Source organism: Kogia breviceps, chromosome 18, assembly GCF_026419965.1.
Source record: "Kogia breviceps isolate mKogBre1 chromosome 18, mKogBre1 haplotype 1, whole genome shotgun sequence".
Lineage (NCBI taxonomy): Eukaryota > Metazoa > Chordata > Mammalia > Artiodactyla > Physeteridae > Kogia > Kogia breviceps.
Genome location: NC_081327.1, coordinates 10,862,575 through 10,880,120, shown reverse-complemented (window position 1 = coordinate 10,880,120; position 17,546 = coordinate 10,862,575). Strand labels below are relative to the sequence as shown.

Here is a 17,546-nt window from a genome sequence, read left to right as displayed (position 1 = left end):
TTGACAGAAACACGAGGTATCTGTATCAGAGAAGAGATCATTTACTCAGAGAGAGAGAAAGGTATCCAAAGACTTGAAGAGATTGGAATGTGGTATGGAGTTATCATTTCAGACCTGCTCACCCACCCTGGGAGTGTTCAGAGAACACACCTTTCACCACGACTGTGAGATCACTTTGTAAGGGGGCCCCAGCAGCCTTGAAGAGCTCTGTGATGGCTCTTCTCTGGAGGTCAGAAATTACAGGGGGAACTGCTGCCACAGAAGTGGGAAATCTCAATGCAATGGGGGTAAACTGGGTCAAGAGGTAGCAGGGCTAAGAGCCAGTACTCAATCACCAAAGGCAAGGTGGGCCAGGCTCACCAGAATGGACAGCAGAGTCAAAGCTGCAATCAGAGGCTTCCCTGGTGGCACAGTGGTTGAGAGTCCGCCTGCCGATGCAGGGGACGCGGGTTCGTGCCCCGGTCCGGGAAGATCCCACATGCCGCGGAGCGGCTGAGCCCGTGAGCCATGGCCGCTGAGTCTGCGCGTCCGGAGCCTGTGCTCCGCAACGGGAGAGGCCACAGCAGTGAGAGGCCCGCGTACCGCAAAAAAAAAAAAAAAAATTTCATGGTATTGAATAAACATGCAGAGCAGCATGGCATGGTAACTGCTGCACTTCCCTCCTTGTCCACCAGAGAGCGGCAGAGTTACTCCACAGGCTAGAGCCTCCCCAAGGGCTACAGACCTCCCTCATCCCAGCAGAATCGGGCCCTCACCAGTGTCACCTTAGTCCATAGCTCTCCTCGCGCTCTCCAAGCTCCCCACAATGGACAGCTCCTCCATCCAGCCAGGAGGTGGCCCACTTCACACCTTTAGGAACTACTATTCCTTCAGCTCATCAGTGTGTGTCCCAGGAAGCTGTGGCCCAGCTAGACCCCCATGGAGAGAGAAGGACCGTCCCTCTCACCAGGCATCACTCACTTTGCACCCTTTCCAGCCCCTCAATCCTTTCCTGGAGCCTTCTGGCAGCAACAGAACGAAACCTTCTCAGCGCATTTGAGAACACTGGAAAGACCCTCTGTGTCACAAAGGGAAATAATACCCTGGTTTGGGGACCTCTAGGTGTCTGTGTGGTGCTGACAGACCTTGCTGCTGAAACTGTGCTCCACCTGAGAGCTAGTTAGATGCAGACTCTCGGGTCCACCCCACACCTGCCGAGGCAGACTCTGCGCTTTAACGGGATCTGCAGACCCTCTGTGTGCACAAGAGAGGGGAAGAGTCTACCCGAGCCCACATTATGGGGTCTCAGCCTGGCTGGGCATACGTTACCTGGGAAGCTGCTGAAACAGCATTTCTAAGGTGTCATCTGTGCATTCACAGTCTTTATAAAGTTCCACAGTGATTCCAATGCACAGTGTGGGTGACATTCCTGTGACAAGGAAGGGTTCGTGATGTAGCCGCAGGGCTCCTGCGAAAACCCAGAAGGGGAAGCGGAGGCTGTGGGGGAGAGGCTGACTGTGCACCCCAACTGCGAACTGTGGGAAATGCCCAGGTCACTGAGCTCCAGGGCTGTGCTTCCTCCCAACCAACGGCAAATTGTGTGTGTGTGTGTGTTTCTAGGCTAAGAAGTCAAGCTGGAAAAGGCAGGAAGAGCAGCGGTTCACAGGGAAATGGATTGTAAACAGAAAGGGAAGGGGGAGAAGGGCACTAGGCAGGTGGGAATGAGAGGGGAGGGAGAGGGAGGGTTCTGGGCACAGACCCCGCCCCCGGCCCATGTGACCCAGCCAAATGCTCCTGCCCCAGGAGGAGGCCCAGCACAGAGGGAGGAAGGACAGCAGAGCTCACACATCAGACAGCAGTGCTTGTGAGCGTTTCGGGAGCTGGAGCTCTTCTCACAGAGGGAGGGACACAGCAGACAGCAGACACCATGGAGCCCCCCTTAGCCCATGCCCGCAGAGGGTGCATCCCCTGGAACGGGCTCCTGCTGGCAGGTGAGAGGGGACAATTTTCAGGCTGTGGGCAGAGGTGGGAGAACAGAGACTGGCTGAGGTCTCTGGGGGAGACAGGGCTCTGTGAGGGGCCAGAGGGCTTCTGTTTGGACCTGAGGGGAGAGGACATGGGAGCAGGGGAGGGGGGGGACTGAGCAACAGGAAAAGCTCAATGAACTGGGATTGGTGAGGGGCAGGAAAACCTCAATTACTGTACGTTTTCCAAATTATTCATCACTGAGCAGTAATTTTTCAAAACTGGTGACAATAACAATTTATGTCAGGGTGTCAATCCAGAAAAAAATGCAACCAGGAAGCTAAACACTGTCCTTACCCACCACCCTTAGAAATTGACAAACACCAGGCGGTAGGGCTTCCCTGGTGGCGCAGTGGTTGAGAGTCCGCCTGCCGATGCAGGGGACGCGGGTTCGTGCCCCGGTCCAGGAAGATCCCACGTGCCGCGGAGCGGCTGGGCCCGTGAGCCATGGCCGCTGAGCCTGCGCGTCCGGAGCCTGTGCTCCGCAACGGGAGAGGCCACAGCAGTGAGAGGCCCGCGTACCGCAAAAAATAAATAAATAAATAAAAAACACCAGGCGGTGGAGGCCCTGGGAACACTCATTCCTTCCTCACCAGGTATTTGGAGCCTGGTCCAGGCCCTGGATTACAACCAGGATCAGACAAGTCCCTGCCGTCCCAGAGCTCACACTCTATGGGGAGGAAGACAGACAAGCAAAGAGATCTAGAATGTGCTGTCAGGTGCTGACAAGTGTCATGAAGGAAACGGAGCAGGGAAAGGTCAGACAGTGAAGACGGAGGGTCTTTGGAGCAGGTGTCACGGAGGGCAGCTCCCAACAGGCCCCTGAGTGAGCAAGCGTGTGAGGGCAGCAAGGAAGTGAGCCAGGGGGACACCTGGGGAAACCGAGGCAATACCAAGCTCCGAGGGGCTGAAGTAATGGGGGTCATGCTGCTGACCCTGAACCAGTAGCAAACACACACGCACACACACACACATATACACACTCACACACACACACACACACACTACAAAAACACACACCAAGGCTGAGGGATGAAGAGACCTGCTCAGGACCCAGGGCCCCATTTTCCCATCCCAACACATAGGTCAGAATGTTAATTTCTCTCTCTTCCCTCCTAGTCTCACTCGTAACCTTCTGGAACCTGCCCACCACTGCGCAAGTCACTATTGAAGTGGTGCCCTTCAATGCTGCAGAAGGCATGGATGTTCTTCTAGTTGTCCACAATGTGACAAGGGATCTTCTAGGCTACGGCTGGTACAGAGGAGAAAGGGTAGAGAGCAGCCAACTAATTGCATCGTGTAGAATAGACATTCATACAAATGCCACTGGGCCTGCACACAGCGGTCGAGAGACAATATACCCCAATGGATTCCTGCTGTTCCAGGACGTCACCCAGAATGACACAGGATACTACACCCTGCTCATTACAAAGAATGATTTACAGATTGAAAGTGTAACTGGACAACTCCGTGTATACCGTGAGTGATTCCTCTCTGACCTCTGGGTGTTGGGTGGGGTGAATCCTATTCACACGCAGAGGACTGACAGGCCTGGACTGTGTCTCCATCCCCCTCTGTATTACATCCCAGGTTGGGGTTTGAACATTTAGTGCAGGACACACACACGGTGGAGACAGACTTCAAAGGATCAGAATTCTTTCGCAGAATCCGGACCCCGAAGACATTCTGTGCAGAAAGAAGGACCAGGCTGATGGGAGTAACACAGCAGAGGGAGATCAGCCTCAGTTCAACCCCCTGGGCCCCTCCCTGTGCCCATGATGCTGTAGGACTCAGTATGGGACTGGCCAGAGGGCCCCCTGGGACCCCCCCCAGAGAAGCTCAGCCCCGGGAAGCCCCTGCCCAGCTTCTCAGCTCTCGCCTCCAGTGACCCCGGAGAACACTTGCCACTGTTGGGTTTTAGCCTCCTGGACGGGGTTGACTGGGAGCGATGATTTCCCAGCTGCCTGAGTCCCAAGGCTTCAGAGCTGGTCACCAGCCAGGGCTCAGCCCCAAGAGCCACATTGGAGCAGGGGTGGAGTCTGGGCCTTCACCTGAGACTCAGCGTGGAGAGCAAGACGGGCTAGATCCCCAGGTTATTAGCCGACCACCTGGGGGACTAAGGAGACTCCAGAGGAAGGTCAGCATCCTTAGGGAGGAACAGAGGAGAGAAGATGCTCCTGGCAGCTCCTTGACCACCGGGGCACAGCCCAGGGAGCCCTCTCCTGTGGATGCAACTAACAGTAGATGCAGGTTTTATGGGCAGCTCCTCTATGCTCAGCTTTAGGTCAGTTAATTATTAATGATGTAAGCTTAATACACAGGCAGCATGGCAATCCTGAGACAGTTTACCATTTTTTCTATTTTAATGAGGAGAAACTGAGTTAACGGGGGGTCACACTCACTGAATCAGAGTCACACAGACCATGACTGGCCAATCAGAGTCATGCCAAGATAACAGCCCCCTCCTCTCCTCCATCCCGGGGAACTCGCTGTGCATCTTTGGACCCAGAAACCAGCTGTTGGTTCAGATCCTTTCTTCTTGGGCATCCCCAGCTCAGAGGGAGACTCTGGCACGGAAAGTGAAAGGACATGGAAAATTAATCCTGTTCACTCTAGAACTAAATTACCTGCATCGATGATCATAGTCAGTGACAGGAATGTCCAGGCCTTCCCTCTTCGGGTAGCCGATGCACAAGCTCCTTGCGCCGGATGGGAAAGCATTTATTTGTTTGTTTCCTAACGTGCTGGGTGTCACTCCCGCTGGAATAACATGGAAAGGACTCGGTTTCCTCACTCTCCAACCTACACCTGCAACCAGCACAGGGCCCAACAGGTAAACTCTCAACCTTTCTTTGAGGAAGGAAGGATGGAAGGAATAAGAATGAATGAATGACCTGTAATCTCTTCAGGCACTGGAATCTGGATGCAGAATCCTAGGAGGTACTGGCCACACCTATTGCCTGTCTCTCCAGGAATGGGACCCATGTTCCATCCTCTGACCACCCGCCCCTAAAGCACGTTGGGAGCCAGGTCTCACGGTGACTGTGGGGCCGCTCGGCCATGGGAGGGTTTTCCAGGGCTGCAGGGGTCCTGCCTCTGGGCAGCAGTGGGGCTCTTGGATCTTTGATCTTTGAAGGCACTCGTAACCCCCACTTTGAAGTCACTTGTAAATGGACATTTTTTGCTCTCTCTGCTGCTTCCACGTCTCTCATCTTCCTCCTCCTTCTTTCCAGCCGGGACTGGCCCTGCTCTGCACAGCTCCCCTACCCTTAAGCCTTCCACAAATACACCCGCAAATGGCTGACTGCCCTGTTCCCATCCTGCTAACACCTGTGGCCAGGCCCACCCTCCCGGGCAATAGTAAAGGACACAGACATCAGTGGGAGCAGCAGCCTCTGCGAGGGTCCAACACGAGCCAGTTTCCCCAGGTCACCAGGAGAATGAGCTCCCACTTTGCCCTGGTCCAGGGCTCTTTCCCTCCAGGATGCCAACAGGTGGAACACACCACGTAACAGGGTTACGCAACCCCTGAATCTAAGCCCTACGTGATTCAACCAGGGAGTCAAAGGCAGAAAGACAAGGTCTGCAGTCCCCAGTGGCTCACTTCACCTCTTTGATTTGTGACTCACATTCTCGTGCTTCTGTGAGCCTCCCGTTCCTCTCAGTGGTTCCCGAGACCTTCCCAGGGTGGGGCTGACAGACCCTGTGCCATCTGACTGCTTTACTGCCTATTTCGTTGCCCGTGTGTCCTCATGATGGCACCTGTATCATAGGGCTCTCTCTCCGACGATGAGGTGCCCAAGCCACTGTCCTTTCACTTAGACTTGGCCCAACTCAGACAAATTTGATCCAGCTCTACCTGTGTTTCCTGAGGTAGAAAGAAAAGAAAAGAGAAGAAAACATGCCACATGCCAGTGGTGGGCCTCCTCCCCATGTGCCTGACTGTCCACAGAAATTGGCGACGGGAACCTCTTCTCCTAAAGTTTTTAACATAACACAGAACGTTTCTACTAATTTAAGTCATTCCTCTCTTTATAAAACAGAGACTCAGACCTCTCCCCGATCAATTCTGCCCAAGACTAAGGGCAGAGACATTGGTTCTGCTGCCAAAGCCAGCCAGCTCCTGCATGTCCCCCTCACTTTTAAAAAATATATATTTATTTATTTATTTATTTAGGCTGGGTCTTAGTTGCGGCATGCAGGATCTTTTCGTTGTGGCATGCGAACTCTTAGTCGGGGCATACATGCAGGATCTAGTTCCCCGACCAGGGATCGAAGCCGGGCCCCCTGCATTGGGAGCGCAGAGTCCTACCCACTGGACCACCAGGGAAAAGTCCCTCCCCCTCACTCTTTTCTAATCATTCCTTGGACTCGCCTAGCCCTTATGGGGTCGCTGTCTTGTCAATCACCTTTAACACCTGGGCAGAACTGCCCCACCTCATGGCCCTGCAGCCTGATTACTGGACTGACCACCAGGCTTGCTCTGGGTCGTCCCGTGTGTTATTTCTGCTCAAACACCCAGTTCCAGGCCACTCTGCCCAGTCTTCTTGGGGTTTAAGGACTATGGGATGGCCCATCCTTCCCTATCTCTAGGGAACCTTGGAAATCGAGGACTCAGTGAAAACACGTCTCCACCAGGCAATGCAGGTCTGTGCAGCCTGAAGGGTCTCAGGACCTGCATGTTCCAGGTGAACACCCCAAGGCCAGTCAGGTTGTCACCTGGTCGGTAAAAAACTGAATGAGGAAGCAAGGGGTCTCTGATTTCCAGGCCTATGTTACTGCTATCAAACCTTGATACATGACAGACACTTGAAGAAGTCTGTGCTTTCTCTCAGACACAGAGCAGGTGGCCTTATATTCTCTGAGTTCAGATGTTCGTGCACTTGTCTTGTGATACAAAGACCTGCCTTACTCTTTAAGGACTCAGGTTGGCTGAGAGGTCAGAAATGCCAGCTCTGATTGAAGATGCTATTGGAGGAATCCAGGTGTAAAAGCGGCAGTGTTCTCTCTGTTGTCTTCACAGCGGTGTTACCCACACCCGTCATCACCAGCAACGACTCCAGCCCCGTGGAGCAGGACACCGTAGTGTTAACATGCGGACCTGAGAGTCAGAACACCTCCTACATGTGGTGGGTCAACAATCAGAGCCTCCCCAACAGCACCAGGCTGGAGCTGTCTGAGGACAACAGGACTCTCACCTTATTCCATGTCACAAGGAATGACACAGGACCCTATATGTGTGAAACTCGGAACCCAGTCAGTGTCAGCCGCAGTGACCCGTTCACCCTGAATGTCATCTGTGAGTAACCTCTGTTCCTATGTGCCCCAGGCAGCCCGACTGAATCTCCACTGCCAGAGGCCAGACCACACCCATCCCTTTCAGGTCCAGGTACCTGGACCCTCACCCCCTGGATATCAGGCTGGCCATGACTTCCTGTCCCAGGCAAATCTGGGCAGGCCCAGCCTCGAGCCAAGACTGGGAGGCAACAGCTGCTCCTGTCTTGAGAGGCTCAGGGTCACCACCCTCTGATGGGAGAAAAAGTTAATGTCTCAGACTCAGGACGAGTGAAAATGAGGGGTAGTTATTGTTGGGGAATTTTAAAACAAGACTGTCCTTGGCTCAGAGGGATACTTAACCCTTCTACAGTCCAGGAGACTGTGTTAGGCCAGCCTAAGAAATGATTTAACAGGAAGTAGATGCCTCCCCTGCTTTATGGAAAGTTCCCTTGGCCCCAGAGATGCACAGAGCTGGCAAGTCTGCCTTCCCCAGTGTGCTCGGAAGTGTGTATAAGGAATGGGACCTGAATTATTTTAAAGTCAAAGAACATTGTGGAAAAAGGTCAATGAAAGTTAATGAAAAGTCCCACTTGATGTTGAAGATGCTAGACAGATGGGCTGGGAAGACGTGCCTGGTGCTGATACTACAGAGCTGTCCAGGGAGACTGGTCAGGGGTCATCCTGGGGTATCTGGCTTTCAGAGAGGAGTTGCGGCCCTCTCCTTGTGGATCGTCACCTGAAGAGAGACCCACGACCTTGTTCACAGGGTCAGGGCCATCCTCTGGGTCACCTTTACAGAGCTCACTGGCCCCACGGGTGGCTGAGACCTCTGAGGAAGGAGCGCGGCCCCAGGCCCCTGACCTGTTCTCGGCCAGTCACCCCTCTGTCTCTCCACAGACCCAGTGGCACAGCCCTCCATCGAAGCCAGCAACACCACAGTCACAGAACATGAGAATACCGTGGTCCTGACCTGCCGCACAAATGACACTGGGATCTCCATACGCTGGTTCTTCAATGGCCAGAGTCTACTGCTCACAGAGAGGGTGAAGCTGTCCCCAGACAACAGCACCCTCACCATCAACCCTGTCAGGAGGGAGGATGCCGGGGATTATCAGTGTGAGGTCTCCAACCAGGGCAATTCCAGCAGAAGTGACCCCCTCAGTCTGGGTGTGAAATGTAAGTGACCACTCGCCCCATGCTACATCTTCCCGGGAGGATTACTCTACAAACGGCGTGCAAAATGGATAGAGGTCACAGCGGGCAGAATATCAAATAAGAGACCATTACAGTAAACAGCAAAATAGATAAGAGCTTAATCTCTAAATCAAATATACTTAAGTTTCTTATCCTGGGTTTGGCATTTTAGTGTGACTTTCACAAGATTCTCCTTGTTTTGTTTTGCTTTTTCTGTTACCATTTTTAATGTGGTAAAATAGACATAAGATATATGATTTTAGCCATTTTTAAGACTGCAGCTCAGTAGGAATAAGTACATTCATATTCGCATGCAATCATTACCACTATCCATCTAGAACTTTTTCACCTTACCATACTAAAACTCTGTACCCATTAAACAATAACTCCCCAGTCCCCCAACCCAAACCCTGGCAACCACCACTCTACTTTCTTTGTCTCTATGAATTTGACTATTCTAGTTATTTTGTATAAGTGGAATCATATAATAATTATCCTTTTGGGTCTGATTTATTTCACTTAGCATTATGTCTTCAAGGCTCCATCCATGTTATAGCATATATCTGAATTTCATTCCTTTGAAAGACTGAATTATATTCCCTTGTATGTATATACCACATTTTGTTTATCATTCATAAGTTGATTGTCTTTTAAATTGTTTCCACCTTTTGGCTATTGTGAATACACCACTGTGAACATAGGTGTACAAATATCTGTTCAATCCCTGCTTTCAGTCTTTTGAGCACACACCCAGAAGTGGATTTGCTGGGTCAAATGCAAATTCTTTGTTCAACTGTTTGATGAACTGACATACCATTTTCCGCAGTGGTTGCACCATTTACGTTCCCACCAGCAATGCACAAAAGTTCCAATTTTTCCACATCCTTGCAAACACTTGTTGTTCTCTGTTTTTGTTTTTTTTTTAAATAGCCATTCTAAAGGGTGTGAAGTGATATCTCACTGTGGTTTTGATTTGCATTCCCCTAATTATTGGTGACGTTGAGCATCTTTTCATGTGCTTATTGGCCATTTGTATATCTTTCAAAAAATTTTTATTGGAGTATAGTTGATTTACAATGTTGTGTCAGTTTCAGGTGTACAGCAAAGTGATTCAGTTATACATATTCATATATTCAATCTTTTTCAGATTCTTTTCCCATATAGGTTATAACAGAATATTGAGTAGAGTTCCCTGTGTTATACAGTAGGTCCTTGTTGGTTATCTATTTTATATATAGTAGTGTGTATATGTTAATCCCATGCTCCTAATTTTTCCCTCCCCCCTGGACGTTTCCCCATAGGTTTGTTTTCGAAATCTGTGAATCTGTTCTGGTTTTGTAAATAAGTTCACTTATATCATTTTTTAAAAATTACATTCCACTTATGAGTGATATCATATCATATTTGTCCTTCTCTGTCTGACTTATTTCACTTGGAATGAGAATCTTGAGGTCCATCCATGTTTTTGCAAATGGCATTATTTCATTCCTTTTTTTACAGCTGAGTAATATTCCATTGTGTATATACGTACAACATCTTCTTTATCCATTCCTCTGTCAATGGACATTTAGGTTGCTTCCATATCTTGGCTATTGTAAATAGTGCTGCAGTGAACATTGAGGTGCATGTATCTTTTTGAATTATAGTTTTCTCCAAATATATGTACAGGAGTGGGATTGCTGGATCATATGGTGGCTCTATTTTTGTTCTTTAAGGAACCTCCATACTCTTCTCCATAGTGGTTGTACCAATTTACATTCCCACCAACAGTGTAGGAGGGTTCCCTTTTCTCCACACTCAATCCAGCATTTATTGTTTGTAGACTTTTTTTTTCTTTTTTATTATTCTTTTATTTATTTATTTATTTTTGGTTGAGTTGGGTCTTTGTTGCTGCACATGGGCTTTCTCTAGTTGTGGTGAGGGGGGGCTACTCTTCATTACTGTGCGTGGGCTTCTCATTGCGGTGGCTTCTTTTGTTGCGAGCACAGGCTCTAGGCGTGCAGGCTTCAGTAGTTGTGGCTTGCTGGCTTGAGAGCACAGCTCAGTAGCTGTGGCACACACGGGCTTAGTTGCTCCATGGCATATGGGATCTTCCAGGACCAGGGCTCAAACCTGTGTCCCCTGCATTGGCAGGAGGATTCTTAACCACTGCGCCACCAGGGAAGTCCCGAAACAACTGATTTTTACATGTTGATTTAGTAATCTCCAGCTTTTTGATGAATTTGTTTATTAGTTCTAACAGTTTTCTGGGGGATCTTTATGGTTTTCTATATATAAGGTCATGTTATCTGCAAACAGAGATAATTTTACTCTTCTTTTCCAATTTGGATGTCCTTTATTTTTTAGATGTCCTTTATTTTTTAGGCAATTAGCCTAATTGCTCTGGCTAATACATCCAATACTATTCTGAATTGAAGTGGAAAAAACAGGCATTGTTGTCTTGTTCCTGACCTTAGAGGAAGAACTTTCAGTCTTTCACCATTCAGGATGATGTTATCTGTGGATTTTTTATATATAGCCTTTATTATGTTGAGGTGGTTTCCTTCTTTTGCTAGTTTGAGTGTTTTCATCATGAAGGGTTAGTGGATTTTTGTCAAGTGTTTTTTATTGATTTAACCTCCTTATTTTATATGTCTATTCATAGTCTCTATTTCTTTGTGATTTCATCTTGGTAGCTTTCATGTTTCTAGGAATTTGTCCATTTTGTTGACGTTATCCAATTTGTTGCCAAATGATTATTCATAGTACTCATATTTTGTAGAATTGGTAGTAATGTTCCCACATTCATTTCTGATTTTAGTAATTTGAATCTTCTTTTCTTAGTCAATCTAGTTAAAGATTTGTCAATTTTGTTAATATTTTTGAAGAACCAAATATTGGTTTTATTGATTCTCTCTACTGTTTTTCCATTCTCTAATTTATTTATCTCCATTCTAATTGTTATTGTTTCCTTCATTCTGCTAGCTTTAGTTCTTTTTTTTTTCCTTGTTTTGCTTTTCATGTCCCTTAAGTTGTAAATTTAGGTTGCTGATTTGAGATCAACTTTTTTAATGTAAGCATTTACAATTATAAATTCTTGCACAGGATCCTTGACTTCTCTGAGCCTCAGATTCCTCAACTGAAAATTGCAATAAAAGTACCTGCTTCATGGTTTTGTTTCAGATTTAATGTAATATTCAATTAAACCCACAGTGAAATACACAGAAAGGAAAAATTTTCCAAAAATGTTAGCTGCTATAATTACTACTATTATCATTAGGCTATGTGAAATCGGGTACTCCTAGAGTCAAGGACTACCTAACTCTAGATCCACCTATTATTAGCCATTTGACTTTGGGTTTTTCACTACTGGAAGCCTCAGATTTTCCATCTGTAAAATGGAAATAATGTCTATCTGACAGGGTTATTATATGAATTAAATGAGATATATGGGAAATATTATATATAGCACAGAATCTGGCACATAGTAAGTACATCATAACAATAGCTAACATTAGCATTAATTTTCAATTTTGAGTTGAATGGTGAGGAAAACTGAAATAAAAAAGAACAAAGAGGCAAAAGGTATTATATATTTGGGGAAGGAAGGCATAACACAAGACCCATAGGAACATGTTACTGAGTAAATATAGAAGAGAGAAAGAAAGGAGTTGAGTGCAAAGTTTCACATCTAGTATGTTAGTTTTCACCCCGTGAGATGCAGCCCAGATGGGATTAGACATACAAGACATTCATTGGCAAAAATGCCTGTGAAGGAAAGTGGAGCAGGAGTGGGAGGAGCCTGGTAGGGTCCTCAGACCACGATGCATATTGGATCCCTGGGAAGGAGAAAGGGAAGGAGGAAGTTTTAGGCTGCAGTGCAGTTCTAAGAGAGTGTCTGCAAATCTGGTGAGGAGTCCTTGAACTAAAGTCACCCATCACAAAAAAATCATTTCTCGCAGAATTGGGATTGATTTCATATTCCTGCTGGGAACCTGTGTGAAGGGTGGTCTCTGTGCAGAGGGGCAGTGAATTCAGAGGGCCTTCCATCCATAAATCCCCACCAAGACACCTAACAGGCACATATTCATGGCGGCCACACCTGGGCCACACCCAGAGAAAGATGTAATCATGAAAAGATGGGAAACTATAACATAGAAAAATAACCATCAGCGCTTCTTCCATTTCCAAAGCCTTCAAAAATATCTGAGTGCAGAAAGGCCACACTGGAATTGAGGCATGTCCGACCACCAACCTAGAAATACACTCAGAGAGAAAAAAAATTACAAAAATGTAGTCGGCTAGTCACCTCCCAGCCACCTTCCACAGAAATTTTATTCCGTGAAGGAACAAGTCGAGACTATTTCTATTTCATATTGAGAGTTATTTCCCAGAGCACCCCCCACTGTAAAATAATGTCATCTTCATTGACTCTTCATTTTTCTTTCAATGACAGTTGATTCAACAGAAGGAAGCTCTTCTGGCCTCTCAGGTGGTGCTATTGCCGGCATCGTGATTGGAGTCGTGGCTGGGGTTGCTCTGATAGCAGCCTTGGTGTATTTTCTGTACATCAGAAAAACTGGAGGGTACGATGCCTTTCCTCTCGTTCTGCTTTCCCCGAGGCTAACTGCCACGCTCGGGAGAGGGAAGGAGCCTTCATCTCTGTCTCTGGACCTGGATCTGCTCCTCTTTCTTCCGAAAGCCCTGCTTCTTGGCTCTAATTCCCGTGGGTCGCTCCTTCCCTGGTCTTCGTGCTTCGTGTCTCTTGGACGTGGTTCTTCCCAACCCCACCTGGTTTAGAGGGAGCAGAGTCCATTATGTTCCTCTGTCCCCAGTCAGGGAAGCCAAGGTCCAAGAAGGAAAACTAATGAGGAAATGAAAGGAGAAGCAGGAGGAAGGGAGTCCAGTGCTCTGTCGACAAGAGTAGCAGGAGGAGAGAGGGACAGGACAGGAAGAGATCCTGAGAAAAGCAGAGACAACCAAAGGCCTCCTGGGCAATAAATAAAGTGAGAAAAAAACAGCATCTATTTATAAAAGGAGAAAGGTGTCAGGGTAGAAATAAGCTCAGAGGCAGTTGGCATGAATGGCCCTAAATGTGAACAGCCAGTAAGCAGGAGAGGAGTAAACACTAGAAGGGATGACAGGTAGGTTGAAGAAGGAGGTCCTCAGAGGGAAGAGGACCAACCAAGGTATAATGAACATTGAGGAGCCCCAAGGAATCATGCTGACCGTGTCCTTCCTGATTCAAGGAGCAAAGGGCCTGGGGCTGGGAATAGTAGTCACAGTGTCTGATATTTATTTAGGGCAAGTGACCAGCGAGACCTCACAGAGCACAAATCCTCAGACCACAACCAGAGTAAGTAAACCTGCTCACCCAGTGAGAGCTTGTATGTTCCACTACTATACACCCTGCCCTACCAGGGAATCCCGGATTTCCAAGTGAATCCCTACCTTCTGAATTATTAGAGGGGAATCTCAGTTTCCCAGTCTTAAACTGGCATAGGTCCTCACACCCTTCCTGCTGCAAAAGATTCCCCTGAGACACAGCTGGGGGAGAGACACTAGCCCCTCCTAGGCCGGGCAAGCCAAGCAGGCCATGAGATGGACATGTTTCCAGGAGCCATTTCCTCATCCTACCTCCTTCTCCCTCCTGCCTCTATTACGGATGCGGGCATCTCCTTTGGTGAGACTTTCCCTGCCTTGGGTGCTCTGGGTACTGTGGGCCTCAATGCCCCTCCTTGCCGCTGGAGCCTGCTGCTGAGACACACACCTGGGCAAAACTCAGGCCTTGTGAACTGGAAGAAATCTTCGGAAGTGCACTGAGGCCTCTCCCCACCCCTCCTTGGTCTAATGCCCTGGGGTCTGGACCCAAGACTGAGGGAAGCAAATTCCTTAAGTCTTAATCCCGGGCCACCTCCCCACCCCACCCTCCCACCACCTGCCACCTCCTTCAGCTAGAAGCACAACAGCTTAGGAACACCACGTTCTGAGGCCATAAGTTAGTTCTGCATTTTCTTGGGTTGATAACTCTCCTTTGTTTCCCTAGGTCAGGGTCATTCTGACAATTCACCTAACAAGGTAAGCACAGCCAGTTTCACTGGCTCCTTTTCTCATGGAAATAACTCTGTGTAGAATGGGTTATTCTTGAAGATACAAAAGTGAGACCAAAAAGTGAGACCAAAAGTTTGGGTCAAAGTTCCTCACTTCAGCAACAAACAAAGAAGTATTACCCCCACCAGTCTACCTCATTGCAAGATGTGAACTTGAATCCTGGCTGGGACCTTAGGCTGGTAACTTAACCTCTTTGATCCCCCGCTTTTTCATGTATAAAAAAAATGGACATGCTGCCTCCTTCAAAGAGAAGTTCAAGGAATTAAATGACATAACAAAGGTAAAGGACCTGACACAATGCCCAGCTCAAGGAAGGCACTAGATCATTCTTCCTCTTCTGCCCAATCTGACCCTGCTCTTACTATCAAATGATAATTTCCAATCTAATAGATCTGAGGTCTTAGTTCCTTTACTTTCTAATAATTGTACTGAATTTTTCTCATCTTAACCTTCAATAGAATATACATTTATATTGAAAAATGCTTCAATCATAAGTATATTTTAACAATGTTTAAGTTTCTATGAGTTGTACATACCTATGTAAACAGCACCCAAATCATTAAAAAAAAATCAACCCCCCCCAACAAACACACACACAAAACGCTCCAGTTAGTTCCCTCCAAAGAGTAATGACTATCCTTATTTCCAGTGCATTAGATTAGTTTTACCTGATTATGCACTTACATAAATGAAAAATACAGTGTATACATGTGTCTGGCTTCTTTGATTCAAAAATGTTTTGTGAGATTCATTCATATTGTTGTGTGCCTTTGTCGTTTATTTATTCTCATTGTTGTATCATCATACTCCATTGTAGCATTCCATAATCTATCTCTTCTAATGAACATCCAACAGGATGTTAGTAAGCAGAGAAAATGGGTAATAAAAGTACTTCTCTGAACTAAAAGTTTCAAAGTGGTGAAAGCATGTGGTGCTGAATCACACTGGACAAGGTGAGGGCCTGGCCTACGACACTGATTTAATTGACTGCTGTTCATTCCTTTCAGATCGACGAAGTTGCATATTCTACCCTGAACTTCAATGCCCAGGAATCAAAGAAACCAACTTCAGCCTCCCCGTCAGCCACAGAAACAGTTTATTCAGAAGTGAAAAATAAGTAACGCAACCAGTCCTGCTCGCTGCACTTATTCCAAGCTTCTCATCCCCATCCCTAGGAGATCCCTTTGCCATCCGGGGAAAATGGGAATAGTGTCTTTCCTCACCCTTTCACCCCTAATGAGGCTCCTCCAGGCTGCCTGGTCACAGTCCTTTCCTTCAGTGTCAGTAGGTGAAAAGGTACATCCAGGAGGAGGTCTGTAGGAAACCCAACCTTCCTTGTCATTGAACTTTGGCAAAGCAGACCTTGGGAGAGAGTTGCCAGAACCTCCACGCCTCCCCATTTCCTGACCTAAATTGGTTTTAAACTTGCCTATTCAGAACACACTCATTCCTTCCCACCCCAGTCCTTTCATATTGGAGTTTAACTTGAATTTGCCATAACCTGGAAATTATGTCCTTGATCCACTGAAATGCATGTGCCAGAAAAGGAGAGGAAAAGGAAAAACTTCTCCTGCTCTCTGAAGCCCGGTGTGAACCCACCATTCACAGGAAAACACATACATAACCAATTCTGAACCGGGAAATTCTATACCTTTGTCCACTTTCAGGGTCGTCTACCTGCAGGACCAGGGCTAAACAACTTACTACTTAGCTAGAATACGACCTAAACCTTTGAAAGCCTGTCTTCAGAGAACCTACTAGAAGAAACTAGAAAATAACTTCTCAGAGTCTATAAGTGAATCCTAATGGAAATTGCAAAAAATGCACATACTGTCTTAATAACTTCATGGGCTCATTAAAGGAAATGCTCAGAGATGGAGGGATTATCGCTTTAGAGGACAATCAGCTCTTAACAGAGACAATCAGCTGGGATTTGGGAAAGGAATCAGAAAGTTACCCTGCAGAGATTATTTAAATAATGGTTAAAGAATGTACAATTTGGGGTATTGGGTTTTTTCCTTCCTTCTGAAACATTCGCCATTTAAATTTTTGTAATTGTTTGTTTATGTGAAAGGGGTTATGTTTACTTAATTTGCTGTGTAAGCCAATCTAACTGCCTTAGGTGAAAGAAGCCACCAAAACCCCTCAAGTCCCTCTGAAGAAGCTCCTCAAGGCTTTTATGTCAGGGGCTCCAAAAAGAAGATAAGAAGAAGCAGTTTTCTACATTCATGGCCAGAAAGGGATCTCGCTCAGTTTCTAGGCATCTCAGACCAACCATCAGCGCCATTCTATTCCGTGTTTCTGCCTGTGCGCGTTCCATCTGCCCCGCTCCCCTTCTCAGGAAACCTTGGCCTCTGCTAAGGTGTGTTTGGTTCTTGGGAACCAGGAGCCCCTGACGGGTACACGACCACCCACGCAGTTGGCGTCGTTTACAACCTAGAAAGCTGCACTGGTGCCGATGCTTCTTAGGACACAAAGGGAGGTTTACAACTCAGCTCTTGGCTTCGTGAAAGCCTCTGAAATTTGTTTTCTCCCATGGGGTCTATGAGACCCAATGTGTCAGCATAAAAAGAAGGGCAGGAGAAGGAGAGGCACGTCTACTTCCCACCCAGCCTCCTTCTGCATGGATGGAACCTCCTTGAGGCTGTTGAGAGAAAGGTTTTATTCCATATTCATTACTTGATCTAATGCTGTGTGGAACTGGCCCCCTCAAAGAGGGTTGGCTGGGAGTTCTCTGTACTCAGGTACCTCTTTCAGGGTTTTTTAACCCTGACACAGACTATGTATACCTCCCCTCATCCATGCTATTCTGTGTAATTTAATTTTGCCTGGCTAAGGCCGCTTCTGAATTATTTGTAAAATTTGCTCTATATTTATAATAAAATTATATATCAGGCATCAACACACTGCCTCACAGTTGGTATTATTTTCTACAATGTTTTCTTTACAGGCAGAAGAAACAGAAATTGCTTAATAGGGAG

General features: G+C 47.1%; 1 protein-coding gene across 5 annotated transcripts; it reads left to right on the top strand.

The window, feature by feature from the left end:
• The first annotated feature begins 1,798 nt into the window (after positions 1-1,798).
• LOC131745104 (carcinoembryonic antigen-related cell adhesion molecule 1) lies at positions 1,799-17,467 on the top strand. 5 transcript variants are annotated; one of them, XM_059045354.2, is made up of 8 exons: positions 1,799-1,970; positions 3,124-3,483; positions 7,028-7,303; positions 8,179-8,457; positions 12,911-13,040; positions 13,758-13,810; positions 14,501-14,532; positions 15,573-17,467. In XM_059045354.2, the coding sequence occupies exons 1-8, from the start codon at positions 1,907-1,909 to the stop codon at positions 15,684-15,686; spliced, it is 1,308 nt and encodes a 435-aa protein (XP_058901337.1). In that variant the 5' UTR covers positions 1,799-1,906; the 3' UTR covers positions 15,687-17,467. The 5 variants fall into 5 exon arrangements, with proteins under 5 accessions (XP_058901337.1, XP_066874777.1, XP_066874779.1 ...); XM_067018676.1 differs by lacking the exon at positions 13,758-13,810; XM_067018678.1 differs by lacking the exon at positions 12,911-13,040 and having other exon boundaries at positions 1,801-1,970.
• The last annotated feature ends 79 nt before the right edge of the window (positions 17,468-17,546 follow it).

Coding starts and splice junctions, on each gene's coding strand:
- LOC131745104 (XM_067018679.1), top strand. CDS start 1,907: ATGGAGCCCCCCTTAGCCCATGCCCGCAGAGGGTGCATCCCCTGGAAC. Junction 3,484..7,027: donor TGGACAACTCCGTGTATACC/GTGAGTGATTCC, acceptor TTGTCTTCACAG/CGGTGTTACCCACACCCGTC. Junction 8,458..12,910: donor CCTCAGTCTGGGTGTGAAAT/GTAAGTGACCAC, acceptor TTTCAATGACAG/TTGATTCAACAGAAGGAAGC.